Below are 21,208 nucleotides of genomic sequence, written 5' to 3'. Positions count from 1 at the left end.
TACTATTATTATTATTATTATTACAGTTATTACTATTATTATATGGAAGGTGTTGTTAATTAGCGATGTGTTAAGTTGCAGAAAGGGGTACAAACACTGACTGGAGAAGGGAGGCTCGGGGGTCTCTGGGACGTCGCTGCCATGGAGCAAATTTTGGCCAGGAGATCCCCTTGCCCTGCCTTCCCTTCCCCGGGAACCGGGGCACCAGGACCTTTCCCCATCCCCTCCTCACCGGGACGGCGGCGGAGCCTCGGGTCGTGCCCACCGGGCCCTGCCCTGCCCCGGGGGCAACCACCTGCCGCCATCTTGGGGGCAGCCCCCACCGCCTGCCCACTCCCTCTCCCTCCCGCAGTGCCCGCGGGGCCGCCTCCATCCCTGCCCCCACCGCTCCCGCCGCCGTTACCCCGGTTAAGCGGCGTGCGGCCCCTTTAAGACTCCCGGGGAGGCGTGGCCTGGCGGGGCGTGGCCCGGAGGGCGTGGCCGGGGAGCGAGGAGCGCGCGCGCCGATTGGGCGGCGCTGGCGGCGCGGCCCCGCCCTCCCCCCGGCGCGAGGGCGTCACGTGACCCGGCGGCGGCGGCGGCCGGCGCGGTGGACGCTGGAGGCCCAAGATGGCGGCGGAGCTGGTGGAGGCGAAGGTGAGGGAAGCGGCGCCGCCGCCCCGCCCGCGGGGCCCGGCCGGCACCGGGCGGCTCCCGGCGCGGAGGGAAGGCGGGGGGCGGCGCTGCGGACCGCGGGGGCGGCGCTCCGGGGCCTCCCCCTCGCCTTTTTACCTTAGAGACTGCCCCGCCCCGGCCTCCGGGCCGCAGCCCCCGCCGGACCTCCCGGGGCCGAACCGGGCCGGGCCGGGCCGCGGTGCTGCCCGCCCTCCTCAGGGTGTCCCCGCGGCGGGCCTGCCCCGCTAACTGCCGGGATTAAGGAGGGCTGGTGCTGCCCCCGCGCCCCCCGGGCCGGTCCCGCTGCCCGCCCCGGGGCTGAGCGCTCGGTGCGGGGCTGTCCGGGGGTCGGGGAACCGCTGGGACCGGCACTGCCGGGGGCGGGGGCGGCCCCAGGGCCCCGCTGGGATGGGGTGAGGAGAATCCACGCTCGGAGTTGTGTTTCCAAGGCGGTTTGTGCCTTGGGAAGCAGCGGGAGCTTTCCCGGTCCCCTCGGGATCCCGGTTCTGTGGGAGCCGGGGGCAGCCGGTGCTGAGGGCGGTTAAGGAGCAACGGCAGCGGCCGGGGAGCGCTCCCTGGAAGCGTTCCCTGAAGTGTTCCCTGGAAGCGTTCCCCGGGCAGCGCTTCCCGCCCGCAGGAGCAGCCCCTCGGCAGGGACGGGGCTGCATGACCGCAGCCATCCCGGCCGGGGAGGGTTTTTGGGGGGCTCTGCCCTCCCCCTGCGGTCCCGGAGCGCTCCCCAGGCACCGCGGTGGCCGCAGGGGCTTTGGTGGGGTCAGAGCCGTCCCACACGAGCGTTCTGAGAGGAGGAAGGGGCAGGAGTGTCGGGAATCTCGGCACTCCATGTGCTCTCCCTGCTCGCACGGGGAACCTCGAGCCCTCGGGTTGCTTTGTCTGGGGTTTGTTGTTGAGTTGCTGCTCAAACCTCATCGTCCTTAATTCCTTCAAAATTCCTTCCAAATGGAAACTCTGGGCTCCAGCTCCGCTTTCCAGGCCAAGAGTCCTGGGTGAGGGGCTCCAGGAGCAATTCCCACAGGAGGAGTTCCTGTCTCCCGAGCTCCTGGGATGCCCTGGTGCCTCCTGCTGCTGTGTCTTGATGAATTTATCTTTCCAAATGCACCTTTTTTCCTCAAATCCCTTGGGGACTACAAGGTTCTCTCCATTTCCTAGCACGCTTTAATGATCCTGGTGGGATTTCATCAGACTTGATGATCTTGGAGGTCTTTTCCAACCTTAATGATCCTGATTCTATTTTTGAGTTGAACAAAACTGAGGCACAAAGTAGATTCCTCCAGGATTTCACAGGTGGTGTGTGCTGGAGCAGCACCATGAATGCAGGGCTCTGAAATTCTGACTTTCTGGCAATTAAACATCTTTTCTCTCCTCTTTAGTCATCAGTCTTTTTTCCCCTCATCAGGGATATTTTGGGACTCATCACGACTCCCAGAAGTTCTAACTACAGACAGTGACATAACAGCTTTTTGGGGTTTCAGATTAAATGACATATGTAAGGGAAAAGGAGAAAACCAAGTGGTATTTTCTCTCTCATCTAATTCCCACATAGCCAAAAGTGGCTGTGAAATGTTTCTGGAAACAGTTGTAGATTTCTTAATTAAAAAAATTAAAAAAAAAAATCTGTAGCTGGTTTATTTCAGGAAATGATAAAGATTGTTAGATTATCTTTTATGCTTTCTTTTTAATTATTAATTCAAGAGTGAGGTAGAGGTTGGGGAAGATCTGCTGGGTTTTTTTTGTGGGGTTTCTTCTTGAATTTCCCCACAAACCAGGAAGGATGTGGAGTGAATACGTGTGGATATCTACCAAGTTTACTTCCAGGGCAACTTGAATTTTCCAGCCCGTGTACTTTATTAGCTGCTTCTTTGCAGTTTTAAGGCTGTTTGGGGGTCTGAAACGCCAGCCTGGAGCTGTGGATTCACCAGGAAGAATTCCTGATGGGAGCTTCCCTTGTGGCCTTTGACTCTGCCAACACTTGCAGGCCTGGGCTGCCACAGAGAGGGAATTTTGGGAGCCCTGAGCTGGGTTTTGCTGCTTATCAGACACTGAAATTGAGAATTGCAAGGCAGCTCCTGGCTGGGATCACAGGGAAGCGCTTGGCATTGTTCTGCTGGGAGCACACTGCTCTCCTCAACAATCTCAGCATCCTTCTGCGCTCTACAATGTATGGCTTTTTTTAAAGATCCTGTGGATGTAGGGAGGATTCTGGAGGGGCTTTCCCCATCTGGAAGTCCAGGATTGGTGGCCCCAGTTCACCTCAGCCTCACCTAACTCATGTTGATTTTCTCCCTGTGCCTTGCACTGGCACCATTTGGGATGAAGTTTTCCGTGTTTCTCTGGGAGTTCTGGATCCTCAGGCTGCTGAAGGAGTTCATGAGCTCTTCCACAAGTGAGGCCTCTTGGTTTAGACCTTTGAGGCCGCTCCTACTTCCAGCTGAGCTCTCTTGAGGATGCTTAGCATCTGTCCAAGTGATTTTGGAGTCGTTTGATGCCTGTGCTGGTGGGTTTGTCCTTCAGTGGGTGATCTCTGTGTTTGTGTTGCTCAAACAATAAATGGGAACCAAAATCAGATGGCAGCAGCGGGTTTGGACAGGTTTGGGGGTCTTTCTTTGAGGGGAAAATTTTAAATATCTTGCCTTGTAGTTATAAAGTGACAACTAAACCTTTGCCTTTTATAACTATGAGAACATCTTTTAATTTTTTATCCCCCAGAACATGGTGATGAGTTTCCGAGTCTCAGATCTTCAGATGTTGCTGGGTTTTGTTGGCAGGAGTAAAAGCGGACTAAAACACGAACTAGTGACCCGAGCTTTGCAGCTGGTCCAGTTTGACTGCAGCCCCGAGGTGTTCAAGAAGATCAAGGAGCTCTACGAGACTCGCTACAACAAGAAGGGCTCGGAGGTGGCGCCGCCGCCGCCGCCCCGCGCCGAGGCGCTGGCCCTGCACTCCTCGTACGACCGCGGCAGCGCCGTGCCCCGGACCCTGCCCGCCGCCAGCATCGACTACCCTGCCCTCTACGGCAAATACCTGAACGGACTGGGCAGGTTGCCCCCCAAAGTGGCCAAGCCCGAGGTTCGCTTGGTCAAGTTGCCCTTTTACACCACGCTGGACGAGCTGTTGAAGCCCACAGAGTTAGGTGAGTTTGGGGAGACGGGGCCTTGATAAATAAGGTAGAAGTTGAAGAAAGTTGATAAATAAGGGGGGGGTGTTGATAAATAAGGTATAAGTTGAAGAAAGTTGCTAAATAACTTATACCTTATTGATAAATAAGGTAGAAGTTGAAGAAAGTTGATAAATAAGGGGGGGTGTTGATAAATAAGGTATAAGTTGAAGAAAGTTGATAAATAACTTATACCTTATTGAGAAATAAGGTAGAAGTTGAATAAAGTTGATAAACGTGAGTTGGTATATAAGGTGTGTTTTTTAAGGAGTTTCTAAAGTTGTGTGGCAGGAGAGGCTGATGGATGGGGTGGTGAGACCCCTCTCTTTTCCCCCTCTTTCTCTCTCTCTTTCCCCCCTCTTTCTCTCTCTCTTTCCCCCCTCTTTCTCTCTCTCTTTTTCCCCTCTTTCTCTCTTTTCCCCCTCTTTCTCTCTCTCTTTTCCCCCTCTTTTTCTCTCTTTTCCCCCTCTTTTTCTCTCTTTTCCCCCTCTTTTTCTCTCTCTCTCTTTCCCCTCTTTCTCTCTCTCTTTCCCCTCCTTTCTCTCTCTTTCCCCCCCTTCTCTCCCTCTCTTCCTCCCTCCTCTCTTCCCCCCCACTTTCCCCCCTTCTCTCTTTTTCCTTCCTTTCTCTTTCTTTTTTCCCTCTTTCCCCCTCTCTCTCCCCCCATACTCAAAATTTACACAGGAATATTTATCTCTGGGCTTGCCAGTGCCTAAAGGTGGCTGACAAAAGAGGGAGAGCAGCTTTTTACAGAGAGAGACGGTACTGGCAAAGGGGGAACGGTTTCAAACTAAAAGAGGAGGGATTTAGATGGGATATTGGGGAGCAATTCCTCCCTGGGAGGGTGGGGAGGCCCTGGCACAGGGCAGGAGAGGCTGTGGCTGCCCTGGCAGTGTGCAAGGCCTGGCTGGAGCACCCTGGGACAGTGGAAGGTGTCCCTGCCTGTGGGATGGGATTGGATGATCCTCCAGGTCCTTCCCAATCCAAACCCTGTGCTCCTGGGATTTTCCTCAGGCCTGGAATGTGCTCACTTTGGAATCCCACCTTGTTTGGTTCCTGTGGATCGTGGAGCCATGTTCCACACTAATGCTGGTTTTCAGCACTAAAAATCCCTGACCTGAAGCATCCTGTGGATAAAAGAGAGTGGCAACACCTCAAACTGTGTTTTTGACCCGTTATTTGTGTGTAGTTCTGAGTGTTTTGAGGGGTAACCAGTAAAACTGGAAGGAGAGCTTTTTCCCTGGGGTGTGGGGACCGATTTTTCATTATTTAATTTGGAGAAACAAAGGATGTTGTTAACTGATGTTAAACAGAACGTTCTGGTAGCAAATTCAGCGTGTCCAGAGAAGTTGAGTTCTGCTGAGTGTCTCCTAAATCCATGTGGTGACGTAGAATCAATTGGTGGAGAATTCTGACAACTTGGGCTGGTCTGGCTTTGCTGAAAATACATTTGTTGTGGTTTGGGGGGAAAAAAATAGATAAAGATTTGATTGTGCAGAAACAAAAAGACAAAGGTCTAATTAGTCGGATTTTATGTAATTTCTTCTTCGCTTGAAGGCGTTAATGCTGTGACAAAACAGCTGAGTGGTGGCAGAGCCAAGCTCAAACACGATAATGGTGTGGGGAACGGTTTGTGCAGCGTTAAATGCGCATTAGTCAGCAATTCCAATATGGGATTCTGAAGGAAAACGAATTTCCAAGAGGTGGAGGCATCCGGAGGCAGAGGGGGCTGGGTGCGCTCGTGGGATTGCCAGGGCGTGTCCCAAGGTGCCATCGGGCGTGTCCCAAGGTGCCATCGGGCGTGTCCCAAGGTGCCATCGGGCGTGTCCCAAGGTGCCATCGCTGTCCCCTGCCCCGGGGCTCATTAAAGGCAGCCCTGGTAGGTGACACCAGCCCTGGGCCCTGCAGGGCTCTCCTGATTCCCCTGCTGCCGCCTCCTGAGGCTCCTGCGGAGCCAGCAGAGCTTCAGGTCCTGCCCAGGCTGCACCTCCCAGGTTCTGGGTTTCTATTCCAGCAGCAGTTTAGGTTTTGGATAAAGAGCCAGCTGAGAAAAATGCAAAATAAACTGTGGGCAGCCTCTCGATTTTCCTAATCAGGTTTGCTTTGTCTTTGTGTGGCTGAACAATCAGCAGGACTCAGTTTATTGGCAGTTTCTTAATCAGAAACATTAAAATTACTTTTTGGTATTGTCCTTGTCAATCATCACCTGCTAAAAATACCTCGTGAAATGTTTTATTTTCTGCTGGTTGTTTTTTGTCAGAAGATATTTGGGCAGAAACTGGAATTAAACAAAAAGTTCCACAAAGATATCTTCATTCTTACTTCTGAAATGTATTTTTGCAAGTTCCATTTGCATTTTTAAAGCAGAAAAGGGACCAGAGGGGAAGCACCTGGAGTGACTCAAGTTGTCCCCAGGTCTTCCAAGAGCTGCTGAGGTTTTATCCTTCCTCCATCTCCTCTTTTTCACACGAAAGTGCATTTTCCTCCTTCTGAACTCCTGGTGGCTTTGAATAACCCTGCAATGGAAGTGAGACAAAGCAAAACACCCAATTCTTGCTAAATGATTTTTAAAAAGCTGTTTTAGCACTTCCTCTTTGTGTTCCTCCTGTGACTTTCAGCAGCTCAGGGTCTGAACTTTGCTTAGAGACACAAAACTGAAAATAAAACGTGTTTGGATTGAAGCACAGGTTGCGACAAAAGTTTCCCACGTCTCAAGCTTCATCTTCCCCACATTAAATGCACTTGATCTTAAAATTATCAGCATGCAAAAGGCCCCAGTTAATGCTGGGCTCTCTGCAGCCTCTCTGAGGGTGAGCTGCTGTCCCACCCTCAAGGTCAGGGGGTTTGAAGCCGTGTTTTGTCTCTTCCAGCTGCTTTTTGTGCTGTTTTTTTGTTATCTGAGCTAATCTCTCTTGTTGCTGGGGTTGTTTTCTCTCTTGTCCAGAACCCGCCTGCTCTGTCTGGTTGGTTTTGGGCTTTTGTGTCAGGCTCAGGTCTCCTCTTGGGCTTCTCGAGGATGTGGTCACACTGTGACACCGCTGATGTGGTGAGCTGATGGCTCTTGGATTGTTTGAGGGGAGGAAAAATCATTTAAAAAGAGAAAAATCAGATCCAAAGCCTGTGCTGGTCACACCGAGCAATAAATGAGCAAAGCTTTAATCAAAGCAGAATTACCAAAACAGGTGAAAACTGCAATTCTGGGGCGTGGGAGAAAACAAGACTTGGAGATAACCAGAGCATGGCAATCACCTCGTGCTCAGAGCTGCTGCTCTCAGTTTGATGGACACTCTTCTCTTCCTCCTCAGTTCCACAGAATAATGAGAAGCTTCAGGAAAGTCCGTGCATTTTTGCATTAACACCAAGACAAGTGGAGCTGATCAGAAATTCCAGGTACTCCTCGCTGGGTATTAACAGTTCCAGAAAATGCAGCTGCATAATTCCAGCATTGCTCAGTGTTCCTGCCTGTGGAAGCTTTTGTTCTCTGCAAGGGAACAGGATTTGTGTGAGGACACCAGGCTGCTCCTCATGTACAGCAAAGAGCTTTGGGAGGAGTGGGAGCTGCAAATTCCCCCATCCAGGTCCTTAAGTTTCACTTGTGCTGCTCTAATCCCCCTCTGGAATGGTGCATTTGGGCAGGAAAGTGGGGATGAAACCATCGATGACCTAAATTCTCTGCTGAGCTGGTGCTGTGAGCGGCTGCAGCCTCTCCTCTGGGCCAGGTTCAAAAGGCAGAGTGTGGAGCTCTTTGCATCTGAAAGGACCTTCCTTGGTGGGGAGGAAACATCTGGGATTAGGATTTACCCTGACCTCTGTCAGATGCAACTTTTGAGTCAAACAAAGGCTGCCCTCAGAGGTGGCAGTGCAGGCAGGGAGGTTTCCTCTCGCCTGACCTGCTCCCTTCACGCAGAATTCCTCCAAAAATTTAACATAAAACCTTTCAATATTTCTCTTTGTCATAAATTAAAGAGCCGGAGAAAGAATATCTTGGTTATTTTGCCTCCTGGTAAAACATCCTTGTTGTGTCTTTCATTTCTTTCCTGATTGAAGTTAAAATCCTGTCAGGAATAGCCCTGATGGAGGTTGCAATATTCACAGTGGGGCCTTAATATTCAGTCCCTTGGTTTGCATGAGCAGCTTCAGCTGAATAATTAAACACAGAGAGTCTTGAACACTGTCAGGTAAACCTGACCTTAAAACCCAGTTTTTATAAATTCTCACAAATCACCAGAAGGCACCTGAACAGTTTTAAAAAACCCAGAGAAAAGCTGTAGGTTGGTGCATCAGGAAAAAAAAAATAATAATTACAGGATCACTGATATTTGCAGGGGGAATTGTACAATTTAAATAAAGTTCTGGGAGGTAATTTTTTGAAGTTCTATTTTAAAAAATTAGGAACAAGTGAAGTTCTTGAGTCTGGCAGCTGGTTTGGGTGATTCTTTTGGGGGTAGGGATTTTTTTTACATAATTAATTAGAAGTTTTCTGTTCTTTCATTTATCAGGGAGTTGCAACCCGGTGTGAAATCGGTTCAGGTGGTGCTCAGGTAGGTCTGGGCTGGGCTCATTGAACATCAGGGGCAGAGCAGGGGAGGAGGGAAGGTTCCAGCAAGTTCCAATGTGGATTTCATGGCTCCAGAGAGAATTTCCTGTGGACTTTTTTGTTCTTGGGCCTCTTAAACTCCACTTTTGAACCTCGAGCAGAAGCAGCAGAGTCCCACCCGGATGGGCTCTGCTGAGGGAGCATGGATTGGGATGGGATTGGGATGGGGGCTGTGGGAGCTGGGGATGTGCAGAGCGTTGGGATATTATGGGATGTGTTGTTTGTGCCCAGAATCTGCTACACAGACACCAGTTCCCCCCAGGAGGATCAGTACCCTCCCAACATCGCCGTCAAGGTGAACCACAGCTACTGCTCCGTGCCGGTGAGGACTGGGGCTGGGGAGGAAAATCTGGGGGGAAGCTTGGGGAGTGTGCAAGGAAATGGCTTTCCTGATGGATGCCACACTATAGAAGTGCTCTACTTAGTTTAAAGGTAATTTTTTTTATGGATTAGCCATGCTGTTAATGAGCTGTTCTGTATAAAGGCTCGGTCCTGTTTAATTGTGCTCCAGCTGTACTCAGCTCCTTCCCCCCCCATCCCTGAGATCTGGGGCTGAGTGTAATTTAATGGAGCTGATCAACAGATGTACCTTGAGTAAAAAACATAAATAATCTGTATTTAATCTTCCTGCCCTAGGGCTACTACCCCTCAAACAAACCCGGGGTGGAACCCAAGAGGCCCTGCAGGCCCATCAACCTCACCCACCTCATGTACCTGTCAGCGGCCACCAACCGCATCACGGTCACCTGGGGCAACTACGGCAAGGTGAGAGCCCAGGGAGCCGCCAGAGCTGCCCAGGCAGCCCTGCAGAGCAGCCTCCTCACCCTCTCCTTCCTCTCTCCGCAGAGCTACTCGGTGGGGCTGTACCTGGTGCGGCAGATGACCTCAGCAGAGCTGCTGCAGAGGTTGAAAACCATCGGCATCAAGCACCCGGAGCTCTGCAAAGCACTGGGTGAGTGGCTCAGGAAGGGCCTGGCTGCAGCCTGCTGGGGAATAACCACCACCTTTCACACCTCTGCTCCCCTCCAGCTGTGTAAACCCCACTTTTTATCTGAACAGACTTGCTGAGAGCTGTGTGGGAGCCGTGGGAGGTCACCCCAAAGCCGTGGTTCTGGTGGCTCTCCCTGTAGGTGGATGTAGGATTTGTGCCGCTGTCGTTGGGACTGGAAGGGCTTCATGCCTTCAGCTGAGTCAGTACGAGCAGCACTGACCTCGGGATTCCCAAAGGACTTTTCTGGAGCGAGGGATCCTGGTGACAATGTCCTGCTGCCCCAGTCCCTGGCACTCCTTGGGGTGGCACTGGGATGTCACCAGCAGCACTTTGATATGCCTTGAGAGCTTCAGAGAAGAGATGGTCCCCAGAGATGCTTATCCCAAACCACTCAGGTAAATCCTCCCGGTGTGAGGCTCATGTAAAACATTGCTGGAAATGAGGGGAAGTTACTTTTCCAAGGTGGAATCTGACTTGGAGCTCATGAGTGTGGAAGATTCCCAATTTCTCATGTTGCTGGACAAAACCTTCTCAGTGTTTCATTCTGCGTGGGAGAACTCACCCCGTGATCCTGATGGTCTTTAAAACTGCCCAGATCCTGGAAAACTCCTCCCAAGGATAAGAAACTGTCAGGGGATCCCAGCATAGTTCGGGTTGGAAGGACCTTAAAGCTCATCCAGTGCCACCCCTGCCATGGCAGGGACACTTCCACTGTCCCAGGCTGCTCCAGCCTGGCCTTGGGCACTGCCAGGGCTCCAGGGGCAGCCCCAGCTGCTCTGGGCACCCTGTGCCAGGGCCTGCCCACAGGGAGGAATTTCTCCTGCACATCTTAACCCAAATTTGCCCTCTTCAAACCATTCCCCCTTGTCCTGTCACCACAGCTCCTAATGAAGAGCCCCTTTCCAGCATCCCTGGAGCCCCTTCAGGGACTGGAATGTTCTGGGAGGTCTCCACTCAACCTTCTCTTCTCCACGCTGAGCTTCCTCAGCCTGCCAGTCTTGGAGGTGGATGGTAGTTCCCAGGGAAAGGTGATGGCTCCAGGTGTATCCAGCCTGCAGACACCTGGATTTTGGGCAGGAATCAGTTCTATTTGGTGAATTTAAATAAAACCAAATGAGAGCAATGTCTTACTTCAGCTCCTTCGTGTTTTCGTGCTTGGAAGTTGTTTGGATATCCAGAACTGGCCAACCTGAGGAGATCCTAAACTTTGCTTTTCTAGCTCTGGTCTGCTCTGCAAATACTTCCCTGTCACTGAAGCTGCCCTTTGCCTTCAGTCACATCTCACTGCTGACTCATCTTGCTTTGCATAAAATTCTGTAGAACTTAATACAGGAACATTGTCTGAGAACAGATTTATGGCTTTGGATCCAAAATCCTGATCTGGAGATCCTAGAAAATTCTCCTTCCCAGGTCTCCCAGTAATTGATGCACAGAGAAGGCTCTTACAAAGAACTTCATAAAAAATTAAGCTTGGATGAAAAGGCTCCTAATGTGAGGAAAACAAGCCCAAATCTTGTAATCTCCTGGGAATTTCACATCTGAGAAGTCACTCTCTAATTAAAGCTGGGTGTTGCAGAGCTGCATGTAGCCTCATTGTCTGGAGACATCTTGTTATGATCTGAAAAGGTCAAAAGAAATGGTTGACTTGCTCCAAAGAAAAACAGTGATGGAAGTGTCAGAGGCAGTTGCAGACAGCAGTGGGAGCAGCAGCTCCTCCTCAGGACTTTGGGAGCAGTTCAAAGCTCGTTTTGTTGATTTTTGCACCTTGGTGTGGGACCTGCACACGTGGGACCTGCCCATCTGCTGCTTTCTTTGATTTCCCTGCTTCTCCTCTGGTTTTTCCTTTCAGGCTGCAGCAGCAGGGGCAGGATTCCTCCTTTCCTGACATCTGATTCTTCCCAGATCTGTGCTGGATGGCTGCTGTGCCTGGCCTTGCATGGCTGCCTTGCTCTGAGCTCTCTGCCCGGCTGCCTCTGGGCCTGTTTGTGGCTCCTGTGGAACGTTCTGGGATAAAGCAGGTGGCCAGTGGAGAGGCCAAGGAGTGGCAGCCCAGCAGTGCTGAGAGGAGGCTTGATAACCTGATGGCAAAAGGATGGGATGGGGACTTGCTCTGAGCTGGAAGTGCCAGGGGGAGACATTTCCCCAACTCCTGCTGCCTCTGAGCTCAGGAGGGAATTAACGCCAGGTCCATGTGTTCATTCCCTCCCCGACAGGGAAAGTGATCCACACACGCCCCAGGGCTGGGGCGAGCTGCTCCCCCTGTGCTGCACAGCCCTGCCAAGGCTGAGTTTTGTTAAATGCTGTGTCCTCTGCTCTCCCTGCAGTGAAAGAGAAGCTACGCCTGGACCCCGACAGTGAAATCGCCACCACCGGGGTCCGAGTGTCCCTCATCTGTCCGGTGAGACCCTGCAGGCTCCTCATGGACTTGGAGTTTGGCTTGGAAAGGAGCTTAAAACCCTGCAGTGACACCCCCTGCCACAGGGTGACACCTTCCCTGACACACCTGACACCTGCCACTGTCCCAGGCTGCTCCAGCCTGGCCTTGGGCACTGCCAGGGCTCCAGGGGCAGCCCCAGCTGCTCTGGGCACCCTGTGCCAGGGCCTCAGCACCCTCACAGGGAAGAATTTTCCCCCAATATTCCCTCTGGGTGTGAGAAGCCACTCGTTGTGTGCTGTCCCTCCATCCCTTGTCCCCAGTCCCTCTCCAGCTCTCCTGGAGCCCTTCAGGCACTGGCACCCCCAGCTCTCCCAGTTTAATCCAGAACCAAGGAGCTCCAGCTCTGTTTTAGCCTGGTTTTGTCAAGAACCCAAACCATACTCCCAGAGCAGCTTTGCCAACTGGCAGATGTTTTTCTTTCTGAGGGGGTCTGGGGGTTCCTTGCCAGGTGTCCAGGCTGATGCTCTGCTCTCTGCTCCACAGCTGGTGAAGATGCGCCTGTCGGTGCCGTGCCGGGCCGAGACCTGTGCACACCTGCAGTGCTTTGATGCCGTCTTCTACCTACAGATGAATGAGAAAAAGCCCACATGGATGTGCCCTGTGTGTGACAAACCTGCCCCCTACGACCAGCTCATCATTGATGGGTGAGGTTTGCACCTCTCTGCCCTTTCCCCTTCCCTGCTGGGTGCAGCATCCAGCTCTTGGTTGAAGTTCACTTTGAAACTGTTGAAAGTTTATTCTGCTGGTGCATCATATTCTGGTTTCAGTGTTTTGGTGTGTTAGAGCAAGTGGGAATGTGCTGGGAGGGAACAGGCTCGTGGTGCAGCATTTTTGGGGTGAGTTTGGGAGCAGCTTTGTGCCCACAAACGCTGGGAGCCTTCTGTAGACTGGGACCACTGGCCAAGGACTGGTGGAGCAGCACACGTGGTTCCTGCCTGCTGGGAAATGATCTCCACCCTCGTGACTGTGTGATTGGCCTCCACTGCAGGTGCTCTCAAGAGCAGGGAGAGTTTGCAGCGATGTTTGGGGTGGCTCAGCTCCCCTGGCACAGGGAAGTGATCAGACCAGTCTGGCCCAGCCTCACCGAGCGCTCCTGCAGCGTCGCTGCCCTTGTGGGCCTGGGCAGATGCAGGAGCTGTGGCTTTCCAGGCAGCCTGGAGCAGCCTCAGCACAGATAACCTGTTTGCTTTGTGCCCTGGCCAACCCTGACAGGAAAATCCAGTTCCTTGGAGATCTCTGGCAGGGGGAGGTGGAGGGGAAGCTGCGAGGGGTGGGATTGTGGAACCCACACGGGTCAGCCATGCCCGTGTCCTGCATGAGGAGCAGCAGGATGTCCCTGGGCAAGGCTCAGCAGACTTTAGCTCCTGCTCAGGGCTGGGTTTGATGCCAGTTCTGTTGGGTGAAATCCTTCCCAGATTCCCTGGAAGTGAGGGAAGGGAGCTGGCACTCAGCTGGGTGCTGGGAGTCAGGAAAGAGCCCGAGGCTCCTGAGCAGGGTGGGAGGTGGTTGGTCAGGTCTGGGATCCTCAGGGCCTTGTCAGCTTTTTGGGAGCTGCAGCTTGGTGGTTGCTGTGCTGGTGATGGGATTGGCTGTGGGAGCAATTCCTGCAGGAGCTGGGGAAAGCTGGAACTCTCCCACTGGGGTGCCACAAAGTTTTCCTGACCTTGGAACTCTCTCCACTAAGAGTTCTCCTTCCTCCTGAAGGAAAGTGCTCAAGTCCAGGAGGGAGTGAGGCCTGGCAGAGCAGCATTTCCAACTAAACATCCCAGGCAAGCGCTGGGACACAGGGAATGAAGCAAGTCCCCAGTTTCTCTGGAATCAGGGCCTCATTCCAGGAGTATTTTCATGGATTCGTGGTGTTCCTGATGCAGGAATCTTCTGGTGGCTGTTGTGGAGATTTGGGAAATAAAGCTTGGAAGGAAGGGAAGTGCTGCTGGTTGGATTGCTGAGTTCCTGATGCCAGAGGATCTCTCACCTCTTGCTAAAGCCTTGCTGGGAACGTCCCATGGGATGGGGCAGCAGGGGCCTGCCTGGAAGCAGTGCCTGGGAAACTGGGTGAAGAGGAAAAACTGTCCTTAATTGCAGCTAATTAAGCTGGTAGTTGATGATTCGGGTGCATGGACGGGAAGGGCTGGGGTGGATTTGCACAGTCAGAACCTGCACTGGTTTTATGGGGAATAAAGTCCGTGACTCCAAGGGCTCTCAGCTCAGGAGCCAGCAGCAGGTTCCTTTGGCTCCAGGGCCACTGCACACACCCTGCTGAGTGCCAGGGCTGTGACAGCTCCTCCTGTCCCCTCTGCAGGCTCCTGTCCAAGATCCTGACAGAATGTGAAGATGCAGATGAGATCGAGTACCTGGTGGATGGCTCCTGGTGCCCCATCCGAGCCGAGAAGGAGCGGAGCTGCAGCCCTCAGTGTCCCATCCTGGTTCTAGGTGAGAAAGGCTGGAAACCCCGGGGGAAATCACACAATTCCAGCATGGCTTGGGTCGGAAGGGACCTGCAGGATCATCCACTCCCACCCTCTGCCATGGCAGGGATGCCTTCCACTATCCCAGGCTGCTTCAAGCCCTTTCCAGCCTGGCCTTGGACACTTCCAGGGATCCAGGGGCAGCCACAGCTGCTCTGAGCACCTGTGCCAGGGCCTCACAAGGAAGAATTTCTCCCCAATATTCCCTCTGGGTGTGAGAAGCCACTCCCTGTGTCCTGTCCCTCCATCCCCTGTCCCCAGTCCCTCTCCAGCTCTCCTGGAGCCCCTTTAGGCTCTCCCTGGAGCCTTCCCTTGTCCAGGCTGACCAGCCAGGAGCGTTGGATCCTTGCCTGAGCTGGGCAGGGGTGGTTTCAGCTCCTCCTCCCCGTGCCAGGTTCCTCGGAGGTGAACGGGCTCCTGGCCACCCCCAACGGCACCGGCGAGAACGGCAAAGCCCCGGCGGATGTTGTGGATTTAACACTGGACAGCTCATCCTCGGAGGAGGACGAGGAGGAGGACGAGGAGGAGGATGATGATGATGAGGGACCCCAGCCCAAACGACGCTGCTCCTACGAGAAAGGTTTAGTCTCTGCCTGCTGACTGCAGCCACGGCTCGGAATTCCCAACGGACAGACTTGAATACTCTGGTGCTTATTAAACTGGAGGAGGGGGAGAATGTCCTCTCCCACCTCATCTCCATCCCTCCTTCATCTCCTGTGACTTTCCTATTCCAAATTACTCATTAAAACGAGAGAAAAAAGAAAAAAAAAAAAAAAAAAACAAAAACGACACAAACAAAACAAAAAACAAAAACCATTGAGCTGCTTCTTGGTTGGAAAACGACCCCACTCAGAGCCTGACCCTGAACTGGAGCCTGAAGTAAAGAAAGTGTCTTAAGCCAGGCAGGATCCTCCCTCACCTGGATCCCGGGATCGGGGGAGCTCCCCTGCACACCTCCAGGACACCCACCCCTGCATCTCCAAAGCCGTGTGCAGTTTGATCCTCTTGTTAATTAACCATTCCTTAATTAATCTAAAGGTTTTGCTGGACGTGTGAGTCCGGGGCGGGGCGGGAGGGGGGAGCGGGGAGGGCTCTGGGGGGGCTTGGATAACCCAGAGAGGATAGAGGGGGGTTTGTAGGGGTGGGACTGGGGGCATGGGGTGCCAGGGGTGAGATGTTGGCTTGGAAGTGGCACTGTTCTAGCTCAGAGCTCCAGCAGCTCTGCACCTCATGTAAAGAGACACGTTTGGAATTTTACCCTAATCCCAAGGGAAGTGTAGAGATTTGTGCAGTAGTGACTCGTTTTAGTTGAGCAGAAGCCATGGGGGGGGCGGGGGGTGGGAGGGGGGGGCTCGAACCACAGATCTGTTGTATTTTTGAAGTGCAATAACTTTGGTGTTTTTGAAGACTGACAAGGGCTGCGCATTCCCTTTTCGTTGAGGTTGGTTCTGGAGGCGGCGGCCGTGACCTGCAGGGACACCCCCAGGCCTGGAGATGGGGACGGTGACCTGCAGGCCACCCCCACACCTGGGCACACCTGGCACCAGGAGCAGGAGCAGGGCAGGGGGGTCCTTCCAGAAAATGCCGGGTGGGGGAATCTCAGTTTTTAGCCAACTACCTCGGTAACTCCAATTCAGGTTTCTTTGAGTCCCGAGCCCGTCGCGGGCGGGTGCGAGGGTGGGGCCCGGGCGCTGCCGCCGCTCCGGCCCCTCCACTTCTCTGTCCCAGCCTTTGGCCCCAGAGCCAAAGCTCCTCCTGTGCTCTTTGGTGGCAAAACGTTGTTGCTTTTGAGTTTGCGAAGCGTCACCTTTTTGACTTTGTCTTGGAGAGTTTCTGTCCCGGCCTCTGCTGTTCCCACGGGCTCCTCCCGGCTCTGGTTTGCTCTGGACCTCGCTGGCTTTTCCCCCTGAGCCCGCAGGGAGCTGGCCCTGGGTGAGGAGCAGGGGCCGTGTCCCTGTGCCCACTGCTGGCCTGAGACCCCCGAGGGGCTTGGTGTAGCTGGGCACTGCCAGACCCCAAACCCTCCATCCTCCCTTTATCCTCCCCTCAGGTACCCCAAACCCTCCATCCTCCCTTTATCCTCCCCTCAGGTACCCCAAACCCTCCATCCTCCCTTTATCCTCCCCTCAGGTAACCCAAACCCTTTATCTTTCCTTTATCCTCCCCTCAGGTACCCCAAACCCTCCATCCTCCCTTTATCCTCCCCTCAGGTAACCCAAACCCTTTATCTTTCCTTTATCCTCCCCTCAGGTACCCCAAATCCTTTATCTTTCCTTTATCCTCCCCTCAGGGTACCCCAAACCCTTTATCTTTCCTTTATCCTCCCCTCAGGTACCCCAAACCCTCCATCCTCCCTTTATCCTCCCCTCAGGTACCCCAAACCCTCCATCCTTCCTTCCCCTGCTCTGGGCACCCCAAAGCCTCCATCCCTCACCCCAGCAGCCAGGGGGGCACAGAGAGGGGGGGTCTTGGTGCCTTTCCCAGCACTTCCCCCTCACTCCAGAGAATTCCACACGTGGCCAATCCCACCTGGAGGGAAAAGCCCCCGAGGTCCAGCCAGAGCCGCCCTAAATCCTCGTTGGCCACTTGCCCAAAAGCAAAGACCCCTCTCCACAGTGAGGAGGGGGCTCCTCTCCCAAACCCCCATCTGCCCATGGCGTGGGGGTCCCTGAGCCCCTGTGGGAGGGGGATTCTCCCCTCCTGCCTGGCTGGGTTCTGGCTGCAGGCCGGGATTGGGAAGGGCTGGGGATCAAAGCCCCCTTTGCTCCCTCTCCCACAGGGACACTGCACCCCTTGGCCCCAGGCTTTGCTTTTCCTTCTCTTTCCTGGCTGTAAGCAATATGTTTTCAGGTTGAAACGGGGGTGGGGGTGGGAAAAGGGGGATGAAAACAACTGACAAAAACCCGGGTAGAGCTCCCAGATTAATTTTACTGTACAAAGTTCTGTGCTCGCGGCCCCGGCTGCACAGTAGCTTTAGAGTCCAGTTGTTTTCCTAATATTTTTTATTCTAATTTAATTGCTTTTAAATTTTCCAGGCCAAGCAACTGTTTGGAAACACCATGCTTGTTTTAGTGCTTTCTGTTGGAGTTGGCCAGCTCTTCCTGTACATATGTTGGTTTTATTTTTTTTTTTCTTATATCCTGTTTTTTTTTCTTCTTTGTTTTGTAAAGAGAAGAGAAAAAAAAAAAAACAAAACAAAAAAAAAGAAAATTATTTTTCTTTCCCTCAGTACACATTCTTCAAATTATAGTGTTTGTTAAATAAAATGAAAGATTTACATTTAATTCTGTGTCGGCTTGTTGGGATTTCTCACCCCAGGGTCTCCCTGGGCTTTTCAGGATTCCCCAGGATCTTCTCCCAGGGGGTCCCGAGGATCTCACCCAACATCCCCAGGATCTTTCCAGGGAAAATCTTCCCACAGGGCCTCCCCAACCTTCCTGGGGCCACCAGGATCTCCCCCAGGATCTCCCCAGGCTCCTGAGCTCTCCAGAGGGTCCCCAGCATCACTCCCAGCTCACCCCAAAATGAGACCTGGGGGTTTTCATGCACGGCAGGAGGCTCCTGGGGCAATCCCAGGATCTCCCAGTGTGTCCAGGGTCACCCCAAACGGAGCCTGGAGGGCTCTGGTTCAACCCCCACCCCCTCCAGGTTCTTCCCCGGGTTTTGGGGGGCAGCCGCACCCCCGGGCACCCCCCGGCCCCGTCCCCACGGGCACCTCCTCGGTGCCACTTTGAATTCCTCCACCTCCAGCGGATTAATCATTTTATTTATGAGGCTTAAGGGCCCAAATCCCGTTAAAGCCGGGGCTTTGCCAGATAAACAGCCCGCTTTGGGGGCAGCGCGTTTGTGAAAACACAATTAGCAAACCCTGTAATCTGCACTAATTACCGGGCCATGAGCGCCGGCACTCGCCGGCAGCACCTGCACCATGGGGGACACGGGGGACACGGCTGGGGACACGGCTGGGGACGCGGCACCTGCGCCCCGGCGCCCGCCCGGAGCCTCCTTCACCATCGAGTACCTCCTGTCGGGCCGGGGGCCCGGGGCCGCCCCCAGCCCGGAGCCCCCCGGGCCGAGCCCCCCGGGCGCCCCCCGGCCCCCGCCGGAGCCCGGGGACAAACCGGCCCAGTCCTACATCGCCCTCATCTCCACCGCCATCCTCTCGTCCCCCGAGAAGAAGCTGCTGCTGTCCGACATCTACCAGTGGATCATGGACAACTACCCCTACTTCAAGAACAAGGTGAGAGGGTTGTGGGGCCGGGAGCGTTTTCTGGGAATTACCCCCGATTTCCAGGGTTTGGGGTGAGCGGTGGGGACTGGGCTGGGGAGCTGAGCCGGCTCCGCTGAGCCCGATCTGCCGGGAAATCCATCGGGGGTGCCCAGAGCTCGGCCCTGCCCGGGTCGGTGCCTCCATCGGGGGTGCCCAGAGCTCGGGGCCGGCCGGGTCGGTGCCTCCGGGCTCGTTCCTGAGCCTGCCGGTCCCGGCTGCCCCCGATCCTCCGGGAGAGCGCCGGTGCCGCTGGCCGAGCCCGGGCCGGCTTCTGCAGGGCTGGAGTGGGCACGGAGAGGCCGGGGAGCTCGGCCTGAGTGACCCCTGCGGGCCTGAGTGACCCCTCAGGGCCCGAGAGACTCCTCTGGGCTGCCCGACTGACCCCTGCGGGCCTGAGTGACCCCTCTGGGCCTGAGTGACCCCTGCGGGCCTGGCTGACCCTTCCAACCCTGACTGACCCCTCTGGTCACAGGAGAAGAGCTGGCGCAACAGCGTCCGCCACAACCTGTCCCTTAACGAGTGCTTCGTCAAGGCCGGCCGCAGCGACAACGGCAAAGGCCATTTCTGGGCCATCCACCCGGCCAACCTGGAGGACTTCGCCAAGGGCGACTACCACCGGCGGCGGGCCCGGCGCCGCGTCCGCAGGTCAGGGGGGCCTCGGGGGGCTTTGGGGGCCTGGGGGGCTCTGAGGGCCTGGGGAGCTCTAGAGGCCCGGGGGGCTCTGAGGGGCTCTGGGTGCTTGGGGGGCTCTGGGGGGCTATGGGGGCCCCTGGGAGGGGTTTGGGTCTCGGCGCTGACCCCGCTCTGTCTCCCCTGGCAGGGTGAACGTCGGCTACTTCCACCCCTACGCCCTGTACGGCCTCGGCTGCTGCTGCCCCTGCTGCCCCCCGGGCCCCGCCGGGCCCCCCCGGTGCCCCCTGCCCGAGCGGCCGCGCTGGGGCTGGGGGCGGCTGCCAGCGCTGCCCCGGGGCTCCGTGCCCGTCCTGCCCCGGGCCCCCTTCCTGTGACCCCTCCGGGGACAGCTCTGCCTGTGGCAGGTGTCCCCTCCTTCCCTGGCAGCCCAAGGGTCACCCCTGTGTGTGTCCCCTGTGTCACCAGTGCCACCAGGACGGGGCTCATTCCCGGCGTCTCCACATCCCCATGCCGTGTCCCCCCTGTGCTCTCACCCCAAGGGTCACCCCTGCGTGTGTCCCCTGTCCCCGGTGTCACCAGGACAGGGCTCCTTCCCACAATCTCCACGTCCCCATCCCGTGTCCCCTCTGTGCTGTCACCCCACAGGACACCCCAGGATGGCACCGCTGTCCCACCCCTTGCCTTCACTACCTAACAGAGCTTTCCCATTGAGGGAAACTGAGGCACGGCCCAAATTTGGACCGATCCCCCCTGAAACCCCCCTGGACACCCCCAAACCGGGGGTCCCCCAATCCCCTCCCCTGCACACTCAGGCACATATGGGGCTTAAACCCTTGCAGCGGCTGCTCCTGCCCTAATTATTCCCTTACTAATTGTCCCTGACGCCCCTAATGAAAATCGCGGCTCCCAGGTGTTAAGTGGCATTAGGGCGTCTCGCTAAGAAAGACGACTCGGCCATAAATCCCGGGATAAAGCCCCAAAGCCCCGAACAAGGCAGATTATGACACAAATTAATCCCCTCCCCTCGGCCGTGCCCTCTGGGGGGGCCGGGCTGGCTCCTGCCCCCACGGCCACATCGAGATTTGGGGCATTTGGGGGCATTTTGGGGGCATTTTTGGGGTGTGGGGTCACCTGTGCACTGCCCCGTCACGGTTTGAGGTGGCCCCATGGGGTTGGGGGGGTTTGGGGAGGGGGGGACACCCCAAACGTGTCCCCTGAGGCTCCTTAAACCGCGGCCATCTGTCCCCAAACGCGATTAGGGTCCCCAAACCCCCCCTCCGTCCCCCCCGAGCCGCTTAATGGGGCCGGGGGTGCTGGGGGGGGGCACTGGGCAGGCTGGGAGGGTGGGACCCCCCCCCTCCCCCCCCCCCTTTGCTGTTATTCTGTAAGGGAGGGGGGGCTTTGTTCCATTCGGGGAAACTGAGGCACGGCCACAGGTTGAGGCAGAGTCCCCCCCCCATCTCAATCCCGTCCCCACAGCAGCCCTGGGCGCCCCAAAATGGGAGGAACATCTCCCCAAAATCCCCTGTGTAGTTCTGGAGCCCCCAAAATACCCCCCCCCCCACAATCCTGGAAACCCCCAAAAACCCCCAAAACAGGGGGAACTCCCCCAAAAATCCCCTGTGCAGTTCCGGAGCCCCCAGAACAGGGGAAGCCCCTGCCCCCCAAAAAAAACCCCTACAGTTCTGGACTCCCTGAAATGGGGGAAATCCCCCCAAAATCCCCCCCACAACCCTGGAAACCCCCAAAACAGGGGGAACTCCCCCCAAAATCCCCTGTGCAGCCCTGGACATCTCCAAAATAGAGGAAATCCCCCCAAAATCCCCCCCAGCCACGGCCCTGGACCCCCCAAAACCCCAGGGAACCCCCAGCCCCTGCCCTGCTCCCCCTGCCCGGGGCTCCCCAGCCCCAAAACCAGCAAAAAAAACCCCAAAATCATTAAAATACCCCCCAAAAAATTAGGGGGACACCCCCAAAAAGAGC

General features: G+C 55.3%; 1 protein-coding gene, 1 long non-coding RNA gene and 1 pseudogene across 2 annotated transcripts; all 3 read left to right on the top strand.

The window, feature by feature from the left end:
* Positions 1-594: 594 nt before the first annotated feature.
* On the top strand, positions 595-15,391 carry PIAS4 (protein inhibitor of activated STAT 4). Its single transcript, XM_066566218.1, has 11 exons — positions 595-636; positions 3,382-3,805; positions 7,135-7,219; positions 8,329-8,370; positions 8,658-8,748; positions 9,063-9,191; positions 9,273-9,378; positions 11,742-11,815; positions 12,338-12,498; positions 14,157-14,287; positions 14,717-15,391. Exons 1-11 carry the CDS (start codon positions 610-612, stop codon positions 14,920-14,922), a joined length of 1,476 nt encoding a protein of 491 aa, XP_066422315.1. The 5' UTR covers positions 595-609; the 3' UTR covers positions 14,923-15,391.
* Positions 15,392-15,685: 294 nt separating this feature from the next.
* LOC136566915 (uncharacterized) lies at positions 15,686-17,606 on the top strand. The gene is made up of 2 exons (XR_010785087.1): positions 15,686-16,613; positions 16,694-17,606. It is a non-coding gene; the product is annotated as an uncharacterized lncRNA (long non-coding RNA).
* A 644-nt stretch (positions 17,607-18,250) lies between these two features.
* Positions 18,251-20,082, top strand: LOC136567124 (forkhead box protein L2-like; annotated as a pseudogene).
* The last annotated feature ends 1,126 nt before the right edge of the window (positions 20,083-21,208 follow it).

Source organism: Molothrus aeneus, chromosome 27, assembly GCF_037042795.1.
Source record: "Molothrus aeneus isolate 106 chromosome 27, BPBGC_Maene_1.0, whole genome shotgun sequence".
Taxonomy (NCBI): Eukaryota; Metazoa; Chordata; class Aves; order Passeriformes; family Icteridae; genus Molothrus; species Molothrus aeneus.
The sequence above is the reverse complement of the archived record's forward strand: the minus strand, read 5'-3'. Positions and strand labels throughout refer to the sequence as shown.

Excerpts from the sequence above, each read along its gene's own strand:
- PIAS4 (XM_066566218.1), top strand. The coding sequence starts at position 610 with ATGGCGGCGGAGCTGGTGGAGGCGAAG. Across the intron at positions 8,749-9,062 it reads ACAGCTACTGCTCCGTGCCG|GGCTACTACCCCTCAAACAA; the intron begins GTGAGGACTGGG and ends TTCCTGCCCTAG. Across the intron at positions 11,816-12,337 it reads GAGTGTCCCTCATCTGTCCG|CTGGTGAAGATGCGCCTGTC; the intron begins GTGAGACCCTGC and ends TCTGCTCCACAG.